Genomic DNA, 20,894 nt, shown 5'->3' on the forward strand with positions numbered 1-20,894 from the left:
CCCTCATGGCTTCAGTGTGTACTACCCCTAATACTAGAATCTCAAAACTATATAAACACAAATAATTCAGAAAATTTAACCATTTTTTTTTGGAGCAATCTAACTGGTTTATTACATCTATTTCAATTGAACTGAAGGATCAGATCCAAACACATGGAACTAACGCAACCAAGCAAACTCTGAACAAGCCTTGTTTTAATGGTATCAGAGGAACAAAATGCAGGCCTTCGCACATGCCAGGTAACTGTCCCACGGTATCCCAGTCCTAGAGCAACACTCAACGCTCTCATCACATACAATCATATTCCACGTTCTCACTCTCCACTTCCCCAAAATGTGGTCCCATGACTGAGCTGCAGTGAAACTACTGAAGTTCCCCTAACAATTCTACAACAAGATGTCACTCAAATAACACAGCAGGAAGAGAATTTAGCTAAGCCAGTCAAGCTAAAATGAAAGGAAAATAGGCACTACAAATGGTGGTGTGAACACCGAAGCCCCCAAAAGGCTGGCCTTGAACTCACTCTGTAATCCAGGTAAGCCTTGGACTCCTGATCTCCTTGTCTCAACCACCTAAAAACTGGAATTACAGGCCTATGTTACCACACTTGCATTTTTTTTTAAACTACTGAGTACACACTGTATTAGTCCCCTACCGCTGGTTAATTTTAAAGTGTTTTCTAATGTCATCTCTTTATGTTTTCAAATACATGTTCAAACTAGGCTGATATATGATGTGTTAAAACTTTTACTGAAGGGGGCTGGAAAAAAATGGCTTAGTGGTTAAGTGAACTTACTTGTCTTCCAGAGGACCTGAGTTCATTTCCCAGCACCCACAAGACAGCTCACAACTGTCTGTAACTCTAAATGGACAACCATCGCAAAACATCAATGCACATAATAATAAATAAATTAAAAAACAAAAAAATTAGGAAAAAAACTCTTATTTAATATGTCAGACATGACAGCCCTGAGAAGGCAGAGACACATGACTCTCTATATGAGTTTGAGGCCATCCTGGTATACATAGTGAGCTCCAGGCCAGTCAAAACTACATAGTGAGATCTCCTGTCTTTAGAAAAAGAAAACATCTTACTTTCCTATCCTTAAAAGTGAATTAAGAAACAATCTATTATTGTAAAGATAGTAAAAATGGGTCTGTCTGGGCTGGAGGTACAGGGGAGATATATTACAGTGCTTACTGAGCAAGCCATAGCCCTGAGTTCAGTCTCCAGTTCACGCCCCCAAAGGATGGATATCTGGAGAACTGAGAACCACTTTGACTACCCAACAGGCAAGCTGCAGCTAAATACTACTCAATTCCCTGTAAACTAGTAAAACCCAAACTTCAACAACACAAAACCACTTATAGAATTAAGGTATAAGGTGAAAATTAAGCAGATGAGTTTCTGAACTGAACAGCAAGGCGGCCATTCAACAAGCGAGAGCACCTTTAGGAAACTGGACTCTGTCAGCAAACAGCACACAGCAACATCTCCTACACCTACAACCTAACCTGGACTGAAGTTCCTGTTAGTACGTATATCTTCCAGACTACAGCAGAAAATACCAATGCTGAGCTTTCTTATAAAGAAAATAAATTGTCAAATCAAAATATATTGTCAAATCAAAATATAAAACCCAAAAAAAATTAGTTTAATGAACTTAATGGGGAAAAGATTAGAAAATGATGATTCAGAATCTAACCCTTTTATAATTCCAAACACATTTAATTATTTTTAAACTTAAAGGGTGTGTGTGGGTGTCAGAGGACAGCTCCCAGCAGATGGTTCTTTCCTTTCCCATTGCTGGAGTAGCATGGTCCCACACAGGTCCCCGAGTTTCTGGGAGACTTTCCTGTTTTTGTTTTCCATATCAACACAGGAGTGCAGAGATGATAAATGGGTGGCACCAGAGCAAGCGATTTTTTATTTCTCCTTCTTTCTTTTTAAAGGGAGTTCCAGGGACTGAACTCAGGTCATTAGATTGCTTTTTACTTGTTGAGCCATCTCCTCAGCCCTTAAAATTCTTTAAAAACTGCTAACAGCATTTCTTCCTTTTTACCGCATGCCAAAAGAAAAAGACTGCCACTGTAAAGTTTTAAGTAAACAGAAAGTTAACTGCAGATAGCTCGTCATAAAGCACCTGCATACAAGTGCCTAAGTTCAGATCCACATCTCCTATGTGAAAACTTAGACAAGATGACATGCCTGTAACCCTAGCACTGTTGGAATAGTGGCCAACAGATCCCTAGAGCTTCCTGGTCAGAGAGCTTAGTCAATCACTGAGCTCTGAGCTTAGGTAGATATGCTGTCTCAAAGAAAATAATATGAAGAACAACAGAGGAAGACACTTAACTTGAACCTCTGGCCTACTCACGCACGCACACACACACACACACACACACACACACACACGCACCCCACAGATATATACCTGCACACAAATATAAGCACAAAAACAAACACAAAATTTAAAATAGCACCCCCCCAAGTAGGATTAAAAAGGTTCCTAAAACAGAGGGAAAGATGGACTTAAAAATAACAGTCTTCTCAGTTCTTTAAAAATCTGATTATCTCAAATGTTTATCTTGGGCCTGGATTCACTGAAGGTATCTAAGTATAGGTTTGAACACCTGTAGCGATATGGGCTTCAAAGGTTTTAATAGAAAACATTAAACATTCATAGGAATGTACTACAATGATTATTTTAAAAGACTGGGGTGATCTAGACTAAGCAGAAATTAAGAGAAAGGAGGTATGCTATGGAAATGACTGAGTGGGAATGGCCTGTAAGTCCAGCACTGTGTGGAATGGCAGAGACAGAGGACTGCTTGAATTTCTTGGCTACCAGTCTAGCTGCAGGTCTGATAAGAGGTCCTGACATAAAGAAATAAAGTGGAAAGTGATAAAGCAGAAAACCTTGATGTGGGATTCCCCTCTATATGCTGTGATTATCACTAGTAAATAAAGGAACTGCTTTGGGCCTATAGCAGAGCTATAAGGAAACAGAGCTAGCGGGGAAAACTAAACAGAATTCTGGCAGAAAGGAGGAGGAGTAAAAGCAGTGATTTAATTAATATGGTTTCTATGTGATTATTTCAGTTCTGAGTGGCCAGGACAAACAAGCGGCCTCCTTACTACAAAACCTGACATCCTCCTTTAGTCTCTAGAGCACAGACACTGAGAGTTAATAAGTTAATAAATGAGACCTCCTGAAGCGGAAAAGTTTCTGTAAAGCAAAGGTCACGGTCAACAAGACAAAATGACAGAATGGGAAAAGATCTTCACTAACCCCACATCAGACAGAGGTCTGATCTCCAAAATATACAAAGAACTCAAGAAATTGGACACCAAAAGATCACATAACCCAATTTTAAAAAAATAGAATACAGACCTAAACAGAGAACTCTCAACAGAGGGATCTAAAATGGCTGAAAGACACTTAAGGAAATGTTCAGCATCCTTAGTCATCAGAGAAATGCAAATCAAAACAACCCTGAGATTCCATCTTACACCTTTAAGAATGGCCAAGATCAAAAACACTGATGACAACTTATGCTGGAGAGGTTGTGGGGAAAAGGGAACACTCCTGCATTGCTGGTGGGAATGCAAGCTGGTACAACCCCTTTGGATGTCAGTGTGGCATCTCAGAATCATTCTGATTCTCAGAAAATTAGGAAATAACCTTCCTCAAGACTCAGTAATACTACTTTTGGGTATATATTCAAAAGATGCTCAATCGTGCCACAAGGACATGTGCTCAACTATGTTCATAGCAGCTTTGTTTGTCACAGCCAGAACCTGGAAACAATTTAAACGACCCTTGATCGAAAAATGAATAAAGCAAATGTGGTACATTTACACAATGGAGTACAACACAGCAGATAAGAATAACTGCTTGAATTTTACAGGAAAATGGATGGAGCTAGAAAACATTATTTTCAGCGAGGTAACCCAGACACAGAAAGACAATTACCACATATACTCACTCACAGGTGGTTTTTAAACATAAAGCAAAGAAAGCCAGCCTACAAACCACAATCCCAGAGAATTTAGACAACAATGAGGACACTAAGAGAGACTTACATAGATATAATCTACAGTAGAAAAAGACAAGATCTCCTGAGTAAATTGGGCGCATGGGGACTTTGGGGGAGGGCTGGAGGGGGGAGGGGAGAGACACAGAGGGGAGCAGAGAAAAATGTAGAACTCAATAAATATCAATTAAAAAAATGAGTTTATGTTGGGCAGTGGTTGCACACGCCTTTAATACCAGCACTCAGGGAGACAGAGACAGGCAGATCTCTGTGAGTTCAAGGCCAGCCTGGTCTACAGAGTAAGTTCCAGGACAAGCTCCAAAAGCTACAGAGAAATCTTGTCTGGGGGTGGGAGGAGAAAAAAAATGACTTTATTGCTTTTATCTTTATTTATGCATTTGAGGAACATTTGAAAGAATGGACAGATATACTTTAAAATCTACAGCAGGAACCAGGTGGTAGTGCATGCCTTTAATCCCAGCAGTTGGGAGGCAGAGGCAGGTGGATCTCTGAGTTCAAAGACAGTCTGGTCTACAGAGTGAGTTTCAGGACAGTTCATCTATACCTAGAAACCCTGTCCTTGAAAAACCAGAAATAAAATAAAATCTGTAACAGGACATGAGTGATGACAAAATTTAACAAACCCTGTCCTTGAAAAACCAGAAATAAAATAAAATCTTTAACAGGACATGAGTGATGACAAAATTTAACAAACTAACAGGCTACAAAAAGGAGAGAGATTAGGCTTCTGTTAGATGACACTCAGGGCTGTTTAGGAGTATTTATCAAATATATATTTACTATTTTTAGCTCTAGAGAGATACTAAAGACCTGTATTCCAATTTCCAGCACTCACACAAAAGCCAGGTGTGAAATACAACTCTGTAACTTTAGTGTTGGGGTTGAGGAAATAGCAGGATTTGGGGAGCCCCTCTAGCCAGCCAGTCTAGGCAAATGGCAATACCAACTTCAGTGAGAGACTGTCTCAACAAATTAGGTAGAAAGCTTATATAGCCAAGTGTGCTTAAACATCCATGCTAACATCCTTACACACACACAGAGAAAACACTATTAAATGAAGACCAACAATAAATACATATTCACCTGTAAGACAAAAAAGGGGGGATGGCATGGGGTTCAAGTCACACTCTGTATGTGTTCTAGGTTCTGTAGATTTTTCCTTTTAGAAAAACAATATACAAAACTTAGAGCCTTACTACGTAGCTGCGTCTGGCTTCAAACTCTCCCTGAGCCTTCCTGCCTCAGTCTCCCAAGCACAACAATGGTAGATGTGCACCACGATAGCGTCCAGTTAAATTGTATTTTTGAATCTTAGTGTTTTAAAAACTACTAACTATTCATCTCAGCACTTGGGAGGAAGAAGCAAAGGCAGGTGAATTTGAAGCCAGTCTGGTCTACATAATGAGTTCTAGGCAAGCTAGGGCTACACAGTCAAATTCTGTCTCAAAACAAAGCAAGCCACAAAAGAAAACTATAAACAACAACAAAAAATGTTTTTGCATAATCCATTAACATGAAAATAGAAAATGAGAAAAACGTCCTGAAATAGGAACCAAACTAATGTCCTAGCCACAGGGAGAACTATTGTGACTGTACAGCAGCACCTTGACAGTACTAGTGGAAGAAATGAGAGTAGACAGATATAGGAAACATTTGCACACACCTGCCCACGCTTATTGTAACAATCCATGTGTGAAGGATCATCTCCTTTCTCAAAGAAGGAAACTGTGACTCAAAGTTAACTTGTCATACCAATGGCAAGCAGTGTTAGCTCTCCTAACAGCAAGGCCTTGACTCTGCTTACCCTAGCCTATCTCTCCACCTGTGTCTCTCGCTTTACATTTTCATGCTCCTGTGTTCCCTGTCTCCTCACTTTGGTCTACTGAAATCCCTCTCATTCACCAGGATTGTCTGAAATGACTAACATGAGGTAAAATAAAAACATGGAGCTAGGATGGAATGGCTTTTTTTTTTTTAATTTAACAAAGAACCAAAATAGACTAGAAATGATTTCTTTTCATTACCACTGTTTTAGGAAATGGGGTGATGTTTAATTAATGTTTGTTGTTTATTTTACACCTAAAGCATAGACAGGACATAAACTTCAAGGGCTAGCCAAGGATAAGAGCTCACACCTGTCATCCTATCAATTGGAAGATGAAGGCAGCAGGATCAGAAATTCAAGGACAGCTCCTGTTAGACTTCAAGTTCAAGGCCAATCTAGATTACAGGAGACTCTGTCAATGAACAACCAACCAAAGGAATCTTCAAACCTATTAGCAGTGCTGCACATAAATACATGCTGATCATCAACATTTACGGTAACAGCATTCACTATAGATAAGTTATATGCACAACTAGGTGTCTAACAGTAGAGGAATTTATGAGGAAAATGTGAATATTCACAATGAAAACTTTTTCAGCCATAAAGTATGATGTCCTAGGTAGTAAATGGATGCAAATCAGAAAATCATATTCAGCAGATTAAGTCAGTCCCAGAAAGATAAATTGTGTAAGTTTTCTCTCATTTGTGGCTTTACATTTTATACAGTCATATCATATATGAAATTGTTTAGGCATTAGACAGGGGACTAATGAGAAAGGAGTGGAGGGAATATTCACAACAGAAAATGTATACATGTGGGGGCTGGAGAGATGGCTCAACAGTTAAGAGCACTGGTGCTCTTCCAGAGGTCCTGAGTTCAATTCCCCCACAACCACATGGTGGCTCACAGCCATCTATAATGAGATCTGGTGCCCTCTTCTGGCCTGCAAGGATACATGAAGATAGAACAGTATATATGTAATGATCAGTCCTGTCCCTTTAAGGGACAAGACCCACCCACTCCCTTCCCTATCCAGCAGGGGAATCTTCCTTCCATTTATAGTCTGAGCTCCTTCCTTTCTGTCTCTCTCTGCAGGAGGCAGCTGCTGCAGTGGCTTCTCTCCTCTCTGTTCTCTCCTCTCTACCACCTTCCTCTCTCCCTCCTTCTCTCTCTGTTTCTTTCCTCATCCCACTTCTCCCCCTCTTCCCTTCTATAACACACTAAATAAATATATCCAACCTCACTCTGCATGGGGTACCTATCCATCTGTCTCTCACCCACCTGAGGCTGTGGTTCCTCATAGACTGGCTGTCCCACCAAGGTCTCTCAACCTGCCTAGGACCCATTGGCTCTCATGGGGCCACTCATGGGATCCCTGCCTGGGACCTGACTGCCTTCATGGGCCACCATGGTCTTGGGACCCGCTGCCTGCTGGGTCCCAATTTAAAAAAAGAAATAAAAAATATATGTATGTAAGAAGAGTTATATGAAAATTAAGGGACTGGAGAGATTGTGTCTCAGATAGGAGTGGTAACTATACAAGCATAAGGAACCATGTTCAAATTCCTAAACTACATAAAAAGCTGGACAAGATCACAAGCCTGAAATCACAATGCTATGGGGAACAGAGAAAGGAGGACTGCTGGGGCTTGCTGGCTGCCAGCCTAGCTCCAGGTTCAGTAAAACCCCGTCTCAAGGGAATAAGATGGACAGTGATAAAACAGGACACCAAGTGTCTTCCTCTGGCTTCCCTGCATGCATACGCCATGGACATACACTACGCACAAACAGACATACACATAACTTAAAGTTTTTAAAGTGCTAAGGGGTTGATTGATGGCTCAACACTGAAGAACATTTACTGCTCTTTCCATAGGACCCATGTTTGGCTCCCATCACACACATAACATTGGCTCCTAACTGCCTGTAACTCCAGCTCCAGGGGATCCTATTTTCTCTTCTGACCTCCAATGACAAGATCATGTATTTAACAGGCATACATAAATTAATAACAACAAACCTTTTAAAAAGCGTTGACAAGTTAAGCTAGCAATTAAGAAACGACTTTCAACAAAGCCCTATTTTTTTTTTAATGAAAATAAGTATTCATCGGTAAGGAGATCACTCTTGGTTAAAATGTGGAAATACATAATAAATTATTCTGAAAACAACATTTATATCCTGTGGGATACATTCTTTAAAATTAAAGCCCATTATCCTGTGTGCCTATTCTATAGCTAAGAGCAGGGATAGTTCAAATTGTACCACCAAGATGCACTGCACAAAAGGACAAAATATCAATTTCTTCATATTTAAGCTTGAATGTTAGAAATACCTGATTAGGATTTTTGATTGGCATGTATTCTTCATCTTCCTTTTCTTCAGAGCAGTGACGGGTTTTCTTTTTGTGTTTTTTACTGGTGTGTGAGTGACTTGACTTTGAGTCTTCTGCCTGCTCATCTAGTATAAGATCATATTTCGTACTTACATTTAATTAAGGACAAAAAGGATAAATAATGGAAGTAAAATATAAGAAATAAGGTAAACAAGGGAGGTCATAAAACTAAATGTAACTTAAAGCAAATAACACCTGAAAGCACAGAATACATTTTGAAAATAAGTAATACAGTCTTCAGTACGATCAATAGAAATGGAAGGAATCCTGGCATCAGACAGCTAATAACCATCAGGCAAAAATTATAAATAGAATAGAAATCAAAATATATTTGTCAATAATAAAAAACTTAATTTAGAAAATGAGGCATGTCATCAACTAGAAAAACTGAAGGTATTATGAACCCCAAAGCCAGAGGCACTCTATAGATAGAAGGTGCATTGCATGACTCTTCTCAAGTCAGTCAGGAATTTAGCAATAAACAGTGATGATGAGGAAATTCTTTTAAGAATTTATAGCAACTAAAACTAAGTTACATAAACACACACACACAAGCCATTTTTAATTATCAGAAAATGGGAACAATATTTAATAATACATAATAAAATACATTTTAGTGTCATAGTATGATATAAAAGGAGTTACTAATATTTCTTTTAAGGCTAGGAAGGCCTATATGAAAATAAAAAGTGAAAAAAAAGCTTAAGTCAAATAGTGTATGGTTGATCCCAGGATACAAAGCAGGCAGGTTTCTGTGAGTCTGCATATGTTGCAAATTACAGACCAACCAGAGCTACATAGTGAGACCCTCTCTCAAAACAAATAAGCAAACAAAATGACATAGACAGGAGGGATGGCTCAGCAGTTAAGAGTACTAGCTGCTCTTCTAAAGGACCTGTGTTCTGTTCCCAGCACCCATGTCAATTGGATTACAACTGCCTGTAACTCCAGCTCCAGAGATCTGACACCTTCAGGTACCCCCACACACACATGCACATACCTATCCATAGACACACACACACACACACACACACACACACACACACACACACAAGTAATTTTTAAAAACAACTTTTTTAAAAAAAAACGTCATAAATATTACCACTTGTAATCCCAGCTACTCAAAAAGTCGAAAAAAAAAATTAGTCTGAGAAGAGCCCGGGCTTTTACAAAGTAAGACCCCTGCCTAGGGAAAGAGTGGTACCTTACATACACAATACAGTAATTTTAATTTCATCAATCTTTATGAAAGATAAAGGCTTAAAAAGAAAAAAAAGTATCATTTGTGTATGTGACAGAAGTGAGCCAATCTTTTCTAAATTTTATATAAAATGTTATTTAAATTTTAATTTTAATTGGACCCAAGAGTGTAGCTCTGTGGTAGCATGCTTGCTATCATGCAGAAAGCTCTGGGTTTGATCCTAGCACAATAATAATAACAATAGTAGTAGTAGTAATAGTAGCAGTAGTAGTAGTAGTAGTAGTAACAGCAGCAGTAATGTTTTAAATCAAAATATGCAATTTCTCTAAGGTAATAAAAAAGCCTTAGAATAAAAGAAAGCATAAACTGGGCATGGTGGTACTTGCCTTTAATCTTAGCACTTGGGAGGCGAGTTCAAGGCCAGCCTGGTCTATATGTGAGCTCTAGGACAGCTACACAGAGACCCTGTCTCAAAAAATAAACTAAGAGAAAGCAATAAACCTCATGTAAAAATAATCTCCATTTCTAAAATGCGCTCTGAAGGCTGAGCTCTGAACTGTGAGGAACATGAGGAAGCCTAACACACAAGTGCTATTTTAGTTGCACTGGGGACTAGAGTCAACACAGACATGTCCTTTAAGGACCAGAATCTAATGTCTGTTTTCTTTTTTTTTTTTTAACGTTTGTCTTCATAGTGGTACTGCTTAGGCTTCTCCTTCGCATATCCCATATACACATAAGATCAAAAAGTTAATGATATCCCTTCTAGCTTTCCACAAGATGGCCAGAGATGGACCATCAGTCTCATTATTACTTTATTACCTAAAATTTCTTTCCTCTTTTATACTATGTATGATTATTTCCAGTGTTCTTCAAACTAATGGTCATAATTCAACAATGAGCTGTAGAATTTATAGGTCATAACTAGCAATTTTAGAATCACACAGAATAAAGAAATAGAGAACAGCACTTCCAAAATACAGTTAGCTAGAATGCAGCTCAGTGGTAGAGCAATCCCCTCATATGTGCACGGGCCTGGGGGGAGTCCCTAGCACTGTAAGAAAACAATAAACAAAAAAATGCCCACAAAACTTAGTAAGATTTTGTTTCACTTGTATATGGGGACTGGGTGTGTATGAAAAAGAGTACATATACTTTCGCTAGAGAAGATAAAAACTTTATATTTTAAGATGAGGTTCTTATTAAGTCACAAGCCTAATCGTGCCCCATCTTGAGTAACTGAACTTCATGCATGCACTTTCTAGATGATGGGTAAAGGAAATAGTATGAAGGGTTGCAATAAGCCAATAAGTAGAGTGGATGACTAACACTTATTAAAACATTCTGGGGCTACAAACTTTAAAATAACACACTGACTTCCTTATAGTCTGAACAAACTCCATGGTAAACATGTCTGCTTTATGCACTGCAGCTACACTTCCTTTATTTTTCCTATACACTCCCCTTCTTAGTGCTTAGACTAAACTTACTTCACAGATGTCAGGGTAACATCCGCACATATTCATCTATGCCTTTTATGATCCTGAGCTTCAATCACATGCCTCCTAACATCCTTTCTTAAGGATCAACCTCAGCTCGTTGGTTTGGCTGCCTGTGAAGCTTCTTAGGTTGATGCTGCCTGCCCCCACAGACTCTAACACATCGCAAAGCTTTGTGCACCGCAGACAACAACACATTTTAAAGCGTGAATATCTAAAGGCTAATCTGATACTCATCTCTCCTTGATGAATACTTGGAGAAGACATGCCTACGTAACACAGGAAAAGAGAACTTCTTTCCATCAACAGAAACGAGGAAACAAAGATGCCATTTACCAGACATAATTGCCAAAGAAATGACCTTTGCAAAGTGTGGAGTGATAGGTTTATAATGGGAAAATCTGTCAAACAATAAAAATGACACAATACGAACAGTATGTTTCACTGCTTTTTTCACTTGTCTCAACTTAAAACTTGGAAGAATCTGAATTATATGGTCAAGTCGATAGATTTGTTCTTAATCCTGTAAATGTCAACTATTGCACTGAACAGGAAGAAGTCTTAAACAAATTTTTGTTGCTAAAATGACAATGTATTATGCAGAAGAAAAGCAATCTAATTATGTGACAGAGAACCATAAGATTTTGTTATCTAGATAAGGAAATGAAAGAGAATGAATAACACAAAACATTAGCAAATAAAAAATTTACCTAAAGAACATTGGGTAAGTAGGAAAGTATTTAATGTAAAAGTAGGAGGTAAAATATTTAGACCTAAAGTTTCTTTCAAACATAATTTTCTCCATAATACAAAGTATAATAAAAAGCAAAGTCTATGGGAGACACTGAAAAGTTGTGACAGCAAACTGTTCCTTCACAAATGACCCATACAATGGATGGATGTGCATACGACTCTTGTAAAGGATACTCCTGTTTGGGCTTTACTTTTTCTTTCAAAACCAAATTGGATGGTTTATCCTGTTCCTTTTCATACTCCTTGAAATCACTCTTGGTATATTTCCCACCTATTTATTAAGAAGAAAAAGAATTAGTATCACATAATGAAACACCAGCGAGTTTATAACTCACAAAGGGCTACTGTATAAAAGGCACACATTGGGAAGCAGAAAAAGTAAAGGACAAAAGAACCATAGCAAACCTGTCTCTGCTGTCAGTATAGTTGAAAGGGTATGTTCAATTTTCTTGGTAGCCAAATGCTGCCATCTACTGACATATATGAATATTAAACACCCAACTGAAATACTCATGCTACATTGTCAATCAGAGCCACTAAGTCAGCAGCTAACACTAATCCTAAATAAATAGACTTATAATTTCCCCACATAATACTGTAATTATAATATGTAAAAAACAAAAACAACAGCCCATTCTGGCAAAGAGTACAGGGACGGACACCATGCTGCTTTCCACGATCACTTTTATCAAGAGCAAGTCAAAACTCGTTCTGGTGAGACTGGTGAGCCAAGATGGGACAGGTTTCTCCTTCAACCACAAGAGAAGCTGACTCTTCATTATGATCTGTGAACTAAAAAGTTCTCTTTGTGGAGCAGAGAGAATTATATGCTCTCTAAGCAGTAGACTGAAAATGAATTTGATTTTTAAATGGGAAGACAAAGGGTGAGACACTAGCTGGGTGTACTGAGAAAATATCAGCATGACTTCTGATGAGGTAAAGGTTGTTGTGAAGAAACAATGGAAAGAAGGAAAGTTCTTCACAGAGACCAGATTTTTACCTGGATTTTTATAGGCCTTAATAAAAAAAAATAGAGGAAAACTATCAATTCATTTTCACAAAGCACTCAAAAGAGCACAATCATGTATTTCAATATCAAGGAAAGATCACAGAAATAGAGAGAGCACAGGACCATGAACCAAGTCATTTACTCCTACAGAGATCACAGATTCCAGTGGGCCTTCTAGTTGTCAACTCTACTAACTGATTTCTCCCTCTTCTAACCCCTACCACTGACCAACAAATAATCCTATTTATTTCTTATTTTTAAAATGCAGTAAAATCATGGAAAACAGATTATAAGTGGTATCTCCTTTCTTTGATGTTCTGCTTCAGGTGTGGTACATACACACAGATACACACACACGCATACAAACACCTGAAGCAGAACATCAAAGAAAGGAGATAAACTAACATACCTTTCCCTTTCCATTTAACCTTTGCAACAGACTGGCTAAAATCCACATGTATTCTCCTGTCGTCAATAAGTACATTATCCATTTTGAAGAATGCTTTCTCACAGTCTTCTTCCTATTAGTGATTACAAAAAAAAAAAAATCAAAAAAAAATCAAGCATGAATGTTTACAGGAAAGATTTCTGCAATTAGAACAAATATTGTAAATAAAAAGGGCTGTTATTACTAAAATAATAGTCAAAACTTTTTTATACCAGATATTAAATGCATTGCATCTGCACCCCAGTAATAACATTTTGAGGCTCCATCTATTTATTACCTCCATTATCTCAATGATAAAACAGAAGAGTTTAATGAGATATAGTATAGAAGTAGCCAAAGGTCAGAGCCATCATTTGAACTGAGGCGGTCTGACTGTAGTAGACATACATACACTTACCATCTGGGTGATGCAAGCCTAAAATTCCAGTTACAGCTACTCAAAACTCAAAAATACTATATCCCCAAAGTGAATGTCGTCTTCATAAACTTGGTGTTAAAAGTAATTTAGCAGGGGTTGGAGAAAACTCAGCATAGTAGGACCCTTGCTTAGCACACACAGCACACACAAAGAACTGGAGCTGGGGTGTGTGGGGGGGGACCAAACAAAAACTTCAGTTAAGCCAGGCGGTGGCGGCACACACTTTTAATCCCAACACTTGGGAGACTATTCAAAGACAAAACAACCAGGTGCAGGGGTGCATACCTCTAATCAGATACACGGGAGGCCAAAGCAGGAAGATAACTAGTATGACATCAGCCAAGGCAACACAAGAACTCATGCTCAGAAAATAAGTAAGAAAAAACAGAATCTGGTATATTTAGACTATGACATACCTTTTCAAATTCAATAAAAGCATAACAGAGGGATTCTCCTGTTTTCCAATCTCGGATAACTTCACAACTGAAAAAAAGAATTTTTTTTTCTTGAAAAGTCACTTAAAAAAATAAAACAAAAAACATTTTCTCTAATTCTTCAGACCAGAACAAAATAAGCCAGTTATTAAACTCACATACAGCAAAGTTTTCAGTAACAACTCTATCTAAACACATATACATATACAGTTCATCACTCTAGTAACTGAATTATCTAAATTCTATTCCAAATACACAAACTAGGTTATAGTGGTGTAGATGGAGGCAGGCTTCTTTTTAACAAAAATAAACTGCTAAATTCTTTTCACCTTAAAATTATTTTGTTTATTTTCACATTTTTGAGGCAAGGTCTTCTTGTGCAGCCCTGGTTGGCCTGGTACTCATTCTGAATCCCAGGTAATCTCAAACTCACAGCAATCTTCCTGCCCCAACCTTTTATGTACTGAGATTAAAGGCATACACTACCATGTCTAGTAAAATCATTAAATCATAAAGTCTTTTTTTAGTTCAAACATAAAAGATTTAAATAATATGTTACATATATAAGTGCTTATTAGTATGTTTATGCTTTTGAATGTGATACAAGGACCCACTATGTAGCCCTGGCTAGCCTGGAACTCACTATGCACACCTGACTGCCCTTGCTATTGAGATTTCCTTGCTGCCATCTCCCACCTTCTTAGATTATTGGCATGAGCCACCATAGTTTAAGCTTATGCCGTGAGTTTTAAAGTAAACAAGATTCAAATACTGTAAATACAGGTACCACACAAAACTAATTCACCAAACAGTATTAAAGGAAAAAGTCAAGAAGGACCAATTTAAAATCATTAAATGAAAGGACATCCTAACCATAGGACATGTTGATCAGTTAGAAAATCTGACTAACTTTGCAGATTTTTGCCTTAATAATATAGGAGAGGGGCCGTGAGATGGTTCAGGAAGCAAAGGTACTTGCTCTGGGGACTGATGGCCTAAGTTCACTCCCTAGAGCCCACATAGAGAAGAGAACCATCTGAGCCAGGTGATGGTGTCGCACGCCTTTCAACTCAGCACTCGAGGCAGAGGCAGGCGGATCTCTAAGTTTAAGAACAGGTCTACAGAGCAAGCTCCAGAACAGTCAGAGCTACACAAAGAAATCCTGTCTCAAAAAAACAAAAAAAAAAGAGAAAGAACTATTTCCTGAGAGCTGTATATTTTCTAAAATGGTAGTACTAGCTTATTTTTAAAATAATATAATAATAATAAATAAATAAATAAATAATGGCTGGAGAGCTGGCTCAAAGGGTCAGAGCACTTGCTGCTCTGCCAGAGGACCTATATTCCACTCCCAGCAACACAGCAGATGACTCACAACTATCTCTAACTCTAGAGTTCTGGGTTCTGGGATCTGATGTCCTTTTCTACCCTCCAAGGACACCCATGCAATGTGGCATATACTCACACATACTTTTTAAAAATAATAATATTTAAAATAAAATACTTAATGATAAAAAGGGATAATAAAGGGAAAATTAACCAAAAGAAAAAATTTTTCACTGGGGTGGTCTGGTAGTTTGTAAAGTGTTTGTCTTGAATGCATGGGGACCTGAGTATGCAGTGATGTGAGTTTGTAATCCCTAGATCCCTAGGACTCAGTGTAGCCAGCCAGCACAGCCTACTTGGTGAGCACCAGCCAGTAAGAAACACTAATGCAAAAAAAAAAAAAAAAAAAAAAAAAAAAAAAAATTACACACTGCTTGAGGAAAATACCCAAGGTTGCTCTTTGGTCTCTATGTAGACCTGCACATGCAAAATAAAAATAAAACCCACAAGAATAAGTCACAATTTTATGCTTTTGAGGTATGGTAATGTTAACTTGTAATCCCAACACTCATTAGTGTGGAAGATAGATTCAAGGTCAGAGTAGGCTATGATAGTGAGACCCTGTCTTAAAAACCTCGTGCACTCGCACATGTACACCACACACACACACACACACACACACACGGGGGGGGGGGGTGAGAGCGAGAGAGAGAGAGAGCTGGACACAAAGCTTAACTGATAAAGAGTCTGTCAAGTATGCAAAAAGCCCTAGGTTCAATCAACAGAACCACAGAAACTGAGTGTGGTAGCCACCTATAATCTTAGCACTCAGGAGGTAAAAGCAGGAGAATCAAGTTCCAAGTTATCCGTAGCTACATGTTCAGTTTAAAAAATAAATCCATAAAACTTGGTAATTTTAATAGTGACATAGGCTGCTAATAATTTCAGGAGTTAATTTAAATGAGATAAATATTTTAAATATTAAGATTGTTGAGAGTATTATACAAGTAGAAAATTGTTTAACTCATATTTTACTGTGAAAATGTATTAAGAATTGAGGAATCACTCAAATATTTAATTTGTGCATTATCTGAAAACATACTTTCCTTTTCTACTGTTGAAATACTCACTTATAAAAATCACCAATGTGAAATTCACCAAAGGGATTGGGAACATGTCTCAGTGGTAGAGGTTTGCTTAACAAGCATAGTACCCTAGGTTTGATCCTCCGGCCACCAAAAAAAAAAAAAAAAAAAAAAATTCACCCAGAATTGCCAAGCTTCTCCAAAGTGTGTAATTAGAAAACTCTGTTGGGTGTGGTGGCATGGTGCTTTAAGTCCTACCATTCAGTAGGCAGAGGCAGGAGAATCTCCTTGAGTTCAGGCTCTGCGTGGTATATAGAGAAAATTGCTGGCCATCTAGGGCTACAAATGAGACCCTATTTCAAAACGACAAAAAACAAAACACACACAAACACCAATCAATCAATTAATTAATACCTAGACATTTCCAAATATCTCTTTTATTACTCCCAGGATTACCTTCTTATTGGCCCAAATCTTGAGAATATTATCTCCAAGTCCTCATCTGTGGTCACTGGATTCAATTTACACACAAACAAAACATTTTCTGGAGGTTTAATATCTGCATCAGGTAAGTCTCCCACCTAAAGTTACAAATAATCAAGCACACAAATCAATTCCTTTAACTTCTCTTCCAAATATTTTGTCCAAGTCTACAACACTGATTTCCTAGAACCATCTAAATTTACATCATGAACTATATGTAGAAAATGTAGAAAAACATTTCAAGGGCTAAAAAGATGACATACGAACTAAAGGTGCTTGCCACACGCTCAGTGACCTGAGTTCAGTTCCTGAGGGCTCAGATATATCAGAATATGGCCCAACAATGGAGAGGTAGGAGAGTTCTGAGCACTTGTGAGAAAACTCCAAGAAACCAAGACAAGAGCCTTGTGACCTCAGTCTCCTAAAAAACCTGGAATTGTTCTTAAATTGTACTTTCATGCCTCTCCCAGGTGTAGTGGCGGGAGTGAGTTTACTTCAGATTATTCATTGTAACTTGGTTATTGTTATTTGTCTATATGTATATATGGGAAAAACATGAGGCAGTGGTGGTGAATGCCTTTAATATCAGCACTTGGGAGGCAGAGGCAGGCAGATCTTTGTGAGTCTGAGACCAACCTGGTCTACAAAGCAAGTTCCAGGACAGCCAGGGCTATTACACAGAGAAATTCTATCTCAAAAAAAAAAAAACAAAAATAGGAGGAACTGGAGAGATGGCTCAGAGTTTAATAGCACTAACTGCTCTTCTAGAGGTCCTGAGTCTAATTCCCAGCAACTTCATGGTGGCTCACAACCATCTATAATGAGATCAGATGCCCTCTTCTTGCTTGCAGACATACATGCAGGCAGAACACTGCATGTCTGCATGTATAATAAACAAACAGGCAAGCAAATAAATATAATAATAATAAATAAATCTTTTTTAAAAAGTGATCGTTGTGAGAGAAACAAGGACAATAGGACCAGAAAGTATATTTGTTCTTAGCCAGGTAGTTTTTATTTCATTTATTAATTAATTTTGGAATGCATTACTTTTATTTTGTGTGTGGATGTATATTAGGTATACGTGTGAAGGTCCGAGTACTATGAACAGCAATTGGTTCACTGCTTCCACTGAGGATCCAACTTAGTTCACCAGGTGGCAGGTGCTTTTACTTTCTGAGCTAGCCCAGTGGTTTTTATTGTTATGCTTCATAACTATACTTTAGATCTTCTTTTGGAAAACAATATATCAAATACTTTAAAAAAGAAAAAATGGAAATAATTTGGAACTTTTGAAGCCAGGATAGATCTGGATTCCTATCCTAGTTATTACCCTTTTGATTTCACTGCATTTGCCTTTAAAATGGAAATTGTGCCTGGTGTTGTGGCACAGGCCTGTAATCTAGGTTCTCAGAAGGTGGGGCTAGGAGGAACCCAAGTTTGTGTTTATGCTGAGTTCCAGTAAGAGTCTGTCTAAAACATAAATTTTAAAAGTAAATATATGAATGAAAATTGTGGTATTGCTTGAAGAATTAGCAGTAATGATTTGTAAGTATCAAGTTAGGTAAAAACATACTAGCTATTAATATTGTTAATACCAGGAAAAATATAGTATCAGACTTTTTTAACTAAAACAATATTAGTACATTTTGGTTTTGGTGTGTATGTGTATAAGTACATGCATGTTACGGTATGCATGTGGCAGTCAAGGGACAAATTTTGGGAGTTGTGTTTCTCTACCATATGTGTTTACTATAAAGGTGGTAGGGCCTGGAAGAACGGAGCCATTAGATGAGGTCTCATGCAATAGCCAGCTTTATTCACAGCGTCAGGCAATTTGTACTCTGAGTGGTAAGAGGAATCGCAAGAGGAAAGTGTGCAAAAACAAAGGGCAAGCTGCATGTGCAGCAAAAGCACATTTTCATTTTCCTTTTTTTTTTTTTTTTTTGAGGCAAGGTTTCTCTGTGTAACAGCCCTGGCTGTCCTGGAACTTGCTTTGTAGGCCAGGTTGGTCTGAAATTCCCAAAAATTCGCCTGCCTCTACTTCCCGAAAGTGCTGGGATTAAAGGTGGGTGCCCCCACCGACAAGATCACATATTTTTGTCCCCTTTTTGGCTATTCCTTCTCATAGTCTAAGATATTTACCACATACATCATTAATGAATATATTATTTAGCTTTGTTACTGATTTTTGAATATAATCATGTGTAATCTAGTCTTCAGTGATTTGTAATACCTAGTTCTTTCCATACTGCTTTTCAATATAGAATCACAATTTCTACATATTTTTTTCCCTTACAGTCTTAATCTGACACCTTTTTCTTTATGCAGACTAAAGTTAAGATCAAAGTCAGCTGTTGCACCAGTGTGCCAGAGCACACCATAATGCACTTCCTACACTTCCTATTAAAGACTTCTAAGGGCAGCAGTGAGATAGAACCATGCTGATGTAATTTATTTCCTACAAGCATTTTGTGGGCAACAATATTCTACTATATGTATTTGAAAACTCTGAGATAATCATGTAAAGAATCGTCTACTGAACAAACACACTAAAAATAAAATCTTTAAATTCAGAAACAGAAGAAGCTACAAAGCCATAAATGTGTTCAACATTTTTGAAGCCTGTCAAATGGTGCAGGAGAATTGTCTGTATTCTATCAAACGTGTATTTTAATAAAACGCTGATTGGCCAGGCAGGAAGTATAGGTGGGTCAACCAGACAGGAAGTATAGGTGGGGCGATGAGAACAGGAGAAGGCTAGGAAGGAGGAAGCTCCCTCTGTCATTCCTACCCAGATCACTGAAGAAGCAACATGTGAACTGACATCTGAAAAAGGTACTGAGCCACATGGCTAACACAGACAAGAATTATGGGTTACCGTAAGATGTAAGAATTAGCTAATAAGAATTAGCTAATAATTGGTTACCGAATGAGCCAATCAGCTTTATAACTAATAGAGATCTTTGTGTGATTTTCTTTGGGGCTTGCCGGCTGTGGGGTACCAGGTGGGACAGAAATCCCAACAAGCCAGTCTTCATGTTACAGTCAAAGGCAACAACAGCCTATTAACTATGCCCAATGTCAAGTATCACAGCCAGGCAGCCAGGCAGCCAGGCATGGTAGCACACTCTGGGCTGGAGTCCAGGCTACTTGGTAGGCTGATGAGCCTAGGAAGACTAGCCTTGGCAGTACAGTAAGACCGTGTCTCAAATAAATAAATAAATAAATAAATAAATAAATAAATAAATAAATAAAAAAAAAGAGAGAGATAAAGAAAGATCATAATGCAAAAGAGAAAAAAAAAGTTAATAAAAATCCATAAATGACAAAAGAACAAATAAGAAGTTTGTAGGGAGTAGGGACAAAACTCACAAGAGACTGGGGAGATAGCTCAGTGGTAAGGAGATGCACTAAAAGCTCCTAATTTCTTTCAGAGAACCTAATTTTGGCTCCCAGAGGCTCATAACCACCTGTAACTCCAGCTCCATGAGGACCTGAAACGTCTGGCCTCCGTGGGTACCTGCACTCACACATGCAAACATACACCTAATTAACTGGGCTGAGATATCTAGCCAATGAAATGTGTTTCATTATAGGGAATTAAATGATTAATCAGTTCAAAAACTATTCTCCAATATACATAAAATGCAGTGTAATAAGCAATGTTTAAAAATTATATGAAAACTAACTAAAATCCTAATACTTATAACTTAGATGACCATCTCCTATTTTTTAATTGCTATTATACATTAATTTGTGTACGTGTGCATGTGATGTGTGTTTGTGAACATGAGCATGTACATACTATGGTGCACATATAGAGGGCAGAGGACAGCTTACAGAAGTTGTCTCTCTCCTTTCACCATGTGTGTTCTGGTGACCCAACTAAGGTCAACAGGCTTGTCATCAAGCACCTTTACTCACCACCTCACCTAACCTTTCCCAGTTTGTAAA

At 38.0% G+C, this 20,894-nt stretch overlaps 1 protein-coding gene and 1 pseudogene across 2 annotated transcripts in view; one reads left to right on the top strand and one right to left on the bottom strand.

Moving 5' to 3' along the window:
• Positions 1-20,894, bottom strand: part of Ppil4 (peptidylprolyl isomerase like 4) — a 34,207-nt gene that overhangs the window by 2,020 nt on the left and 11,293 nt on the right. For both annotated transcript variants that reach the window (XM_048425118.3, XM_048425120.3), the window contains exons 8-12: positions 16,911-17,035; positions 14,026-14,092; positions 13,153-13,264; positions 11,909-12,005; positions 8,222-8,369 (exon numbers count right to left, since the gene is read on the bottom strand). In XM_048425118.3, coding sequence (XP_048281075.2) covers positions 8,222-8,369; positions 11,909-12,005; positions 13,153-13,264; positions 14,026-14,092; positions 16,911-17,035 — 549 coding nt within the window. The remainder of the gene's footprint in view (positions 1-8,221; positions 8,370-11,908; positions 12,006-13,152; positions 13,265-14,025; positions 14,093-16,910; positions 17,036-20,894) is intronic.
• LOC146895810 (large ribosomal subunit protein bL33m pseudogene) lies at positions 12,398-12,572 on the top strand (annotated as a pseudogene).

The sequence above is a fragment of the Myodes glareolus genome, chromosome 1, assembly GCF_982192425.1.
Source record: "Myodes glareolus chromosome 1, mMyoGla1.1, whole genome shotgun sequence".
NCBI classification, from domain to species: Eukaryota; Metazoa; Chordata; class Mammalia; order Rodentia; family Cricetidae; genus Myodes; species Myodes glareolus.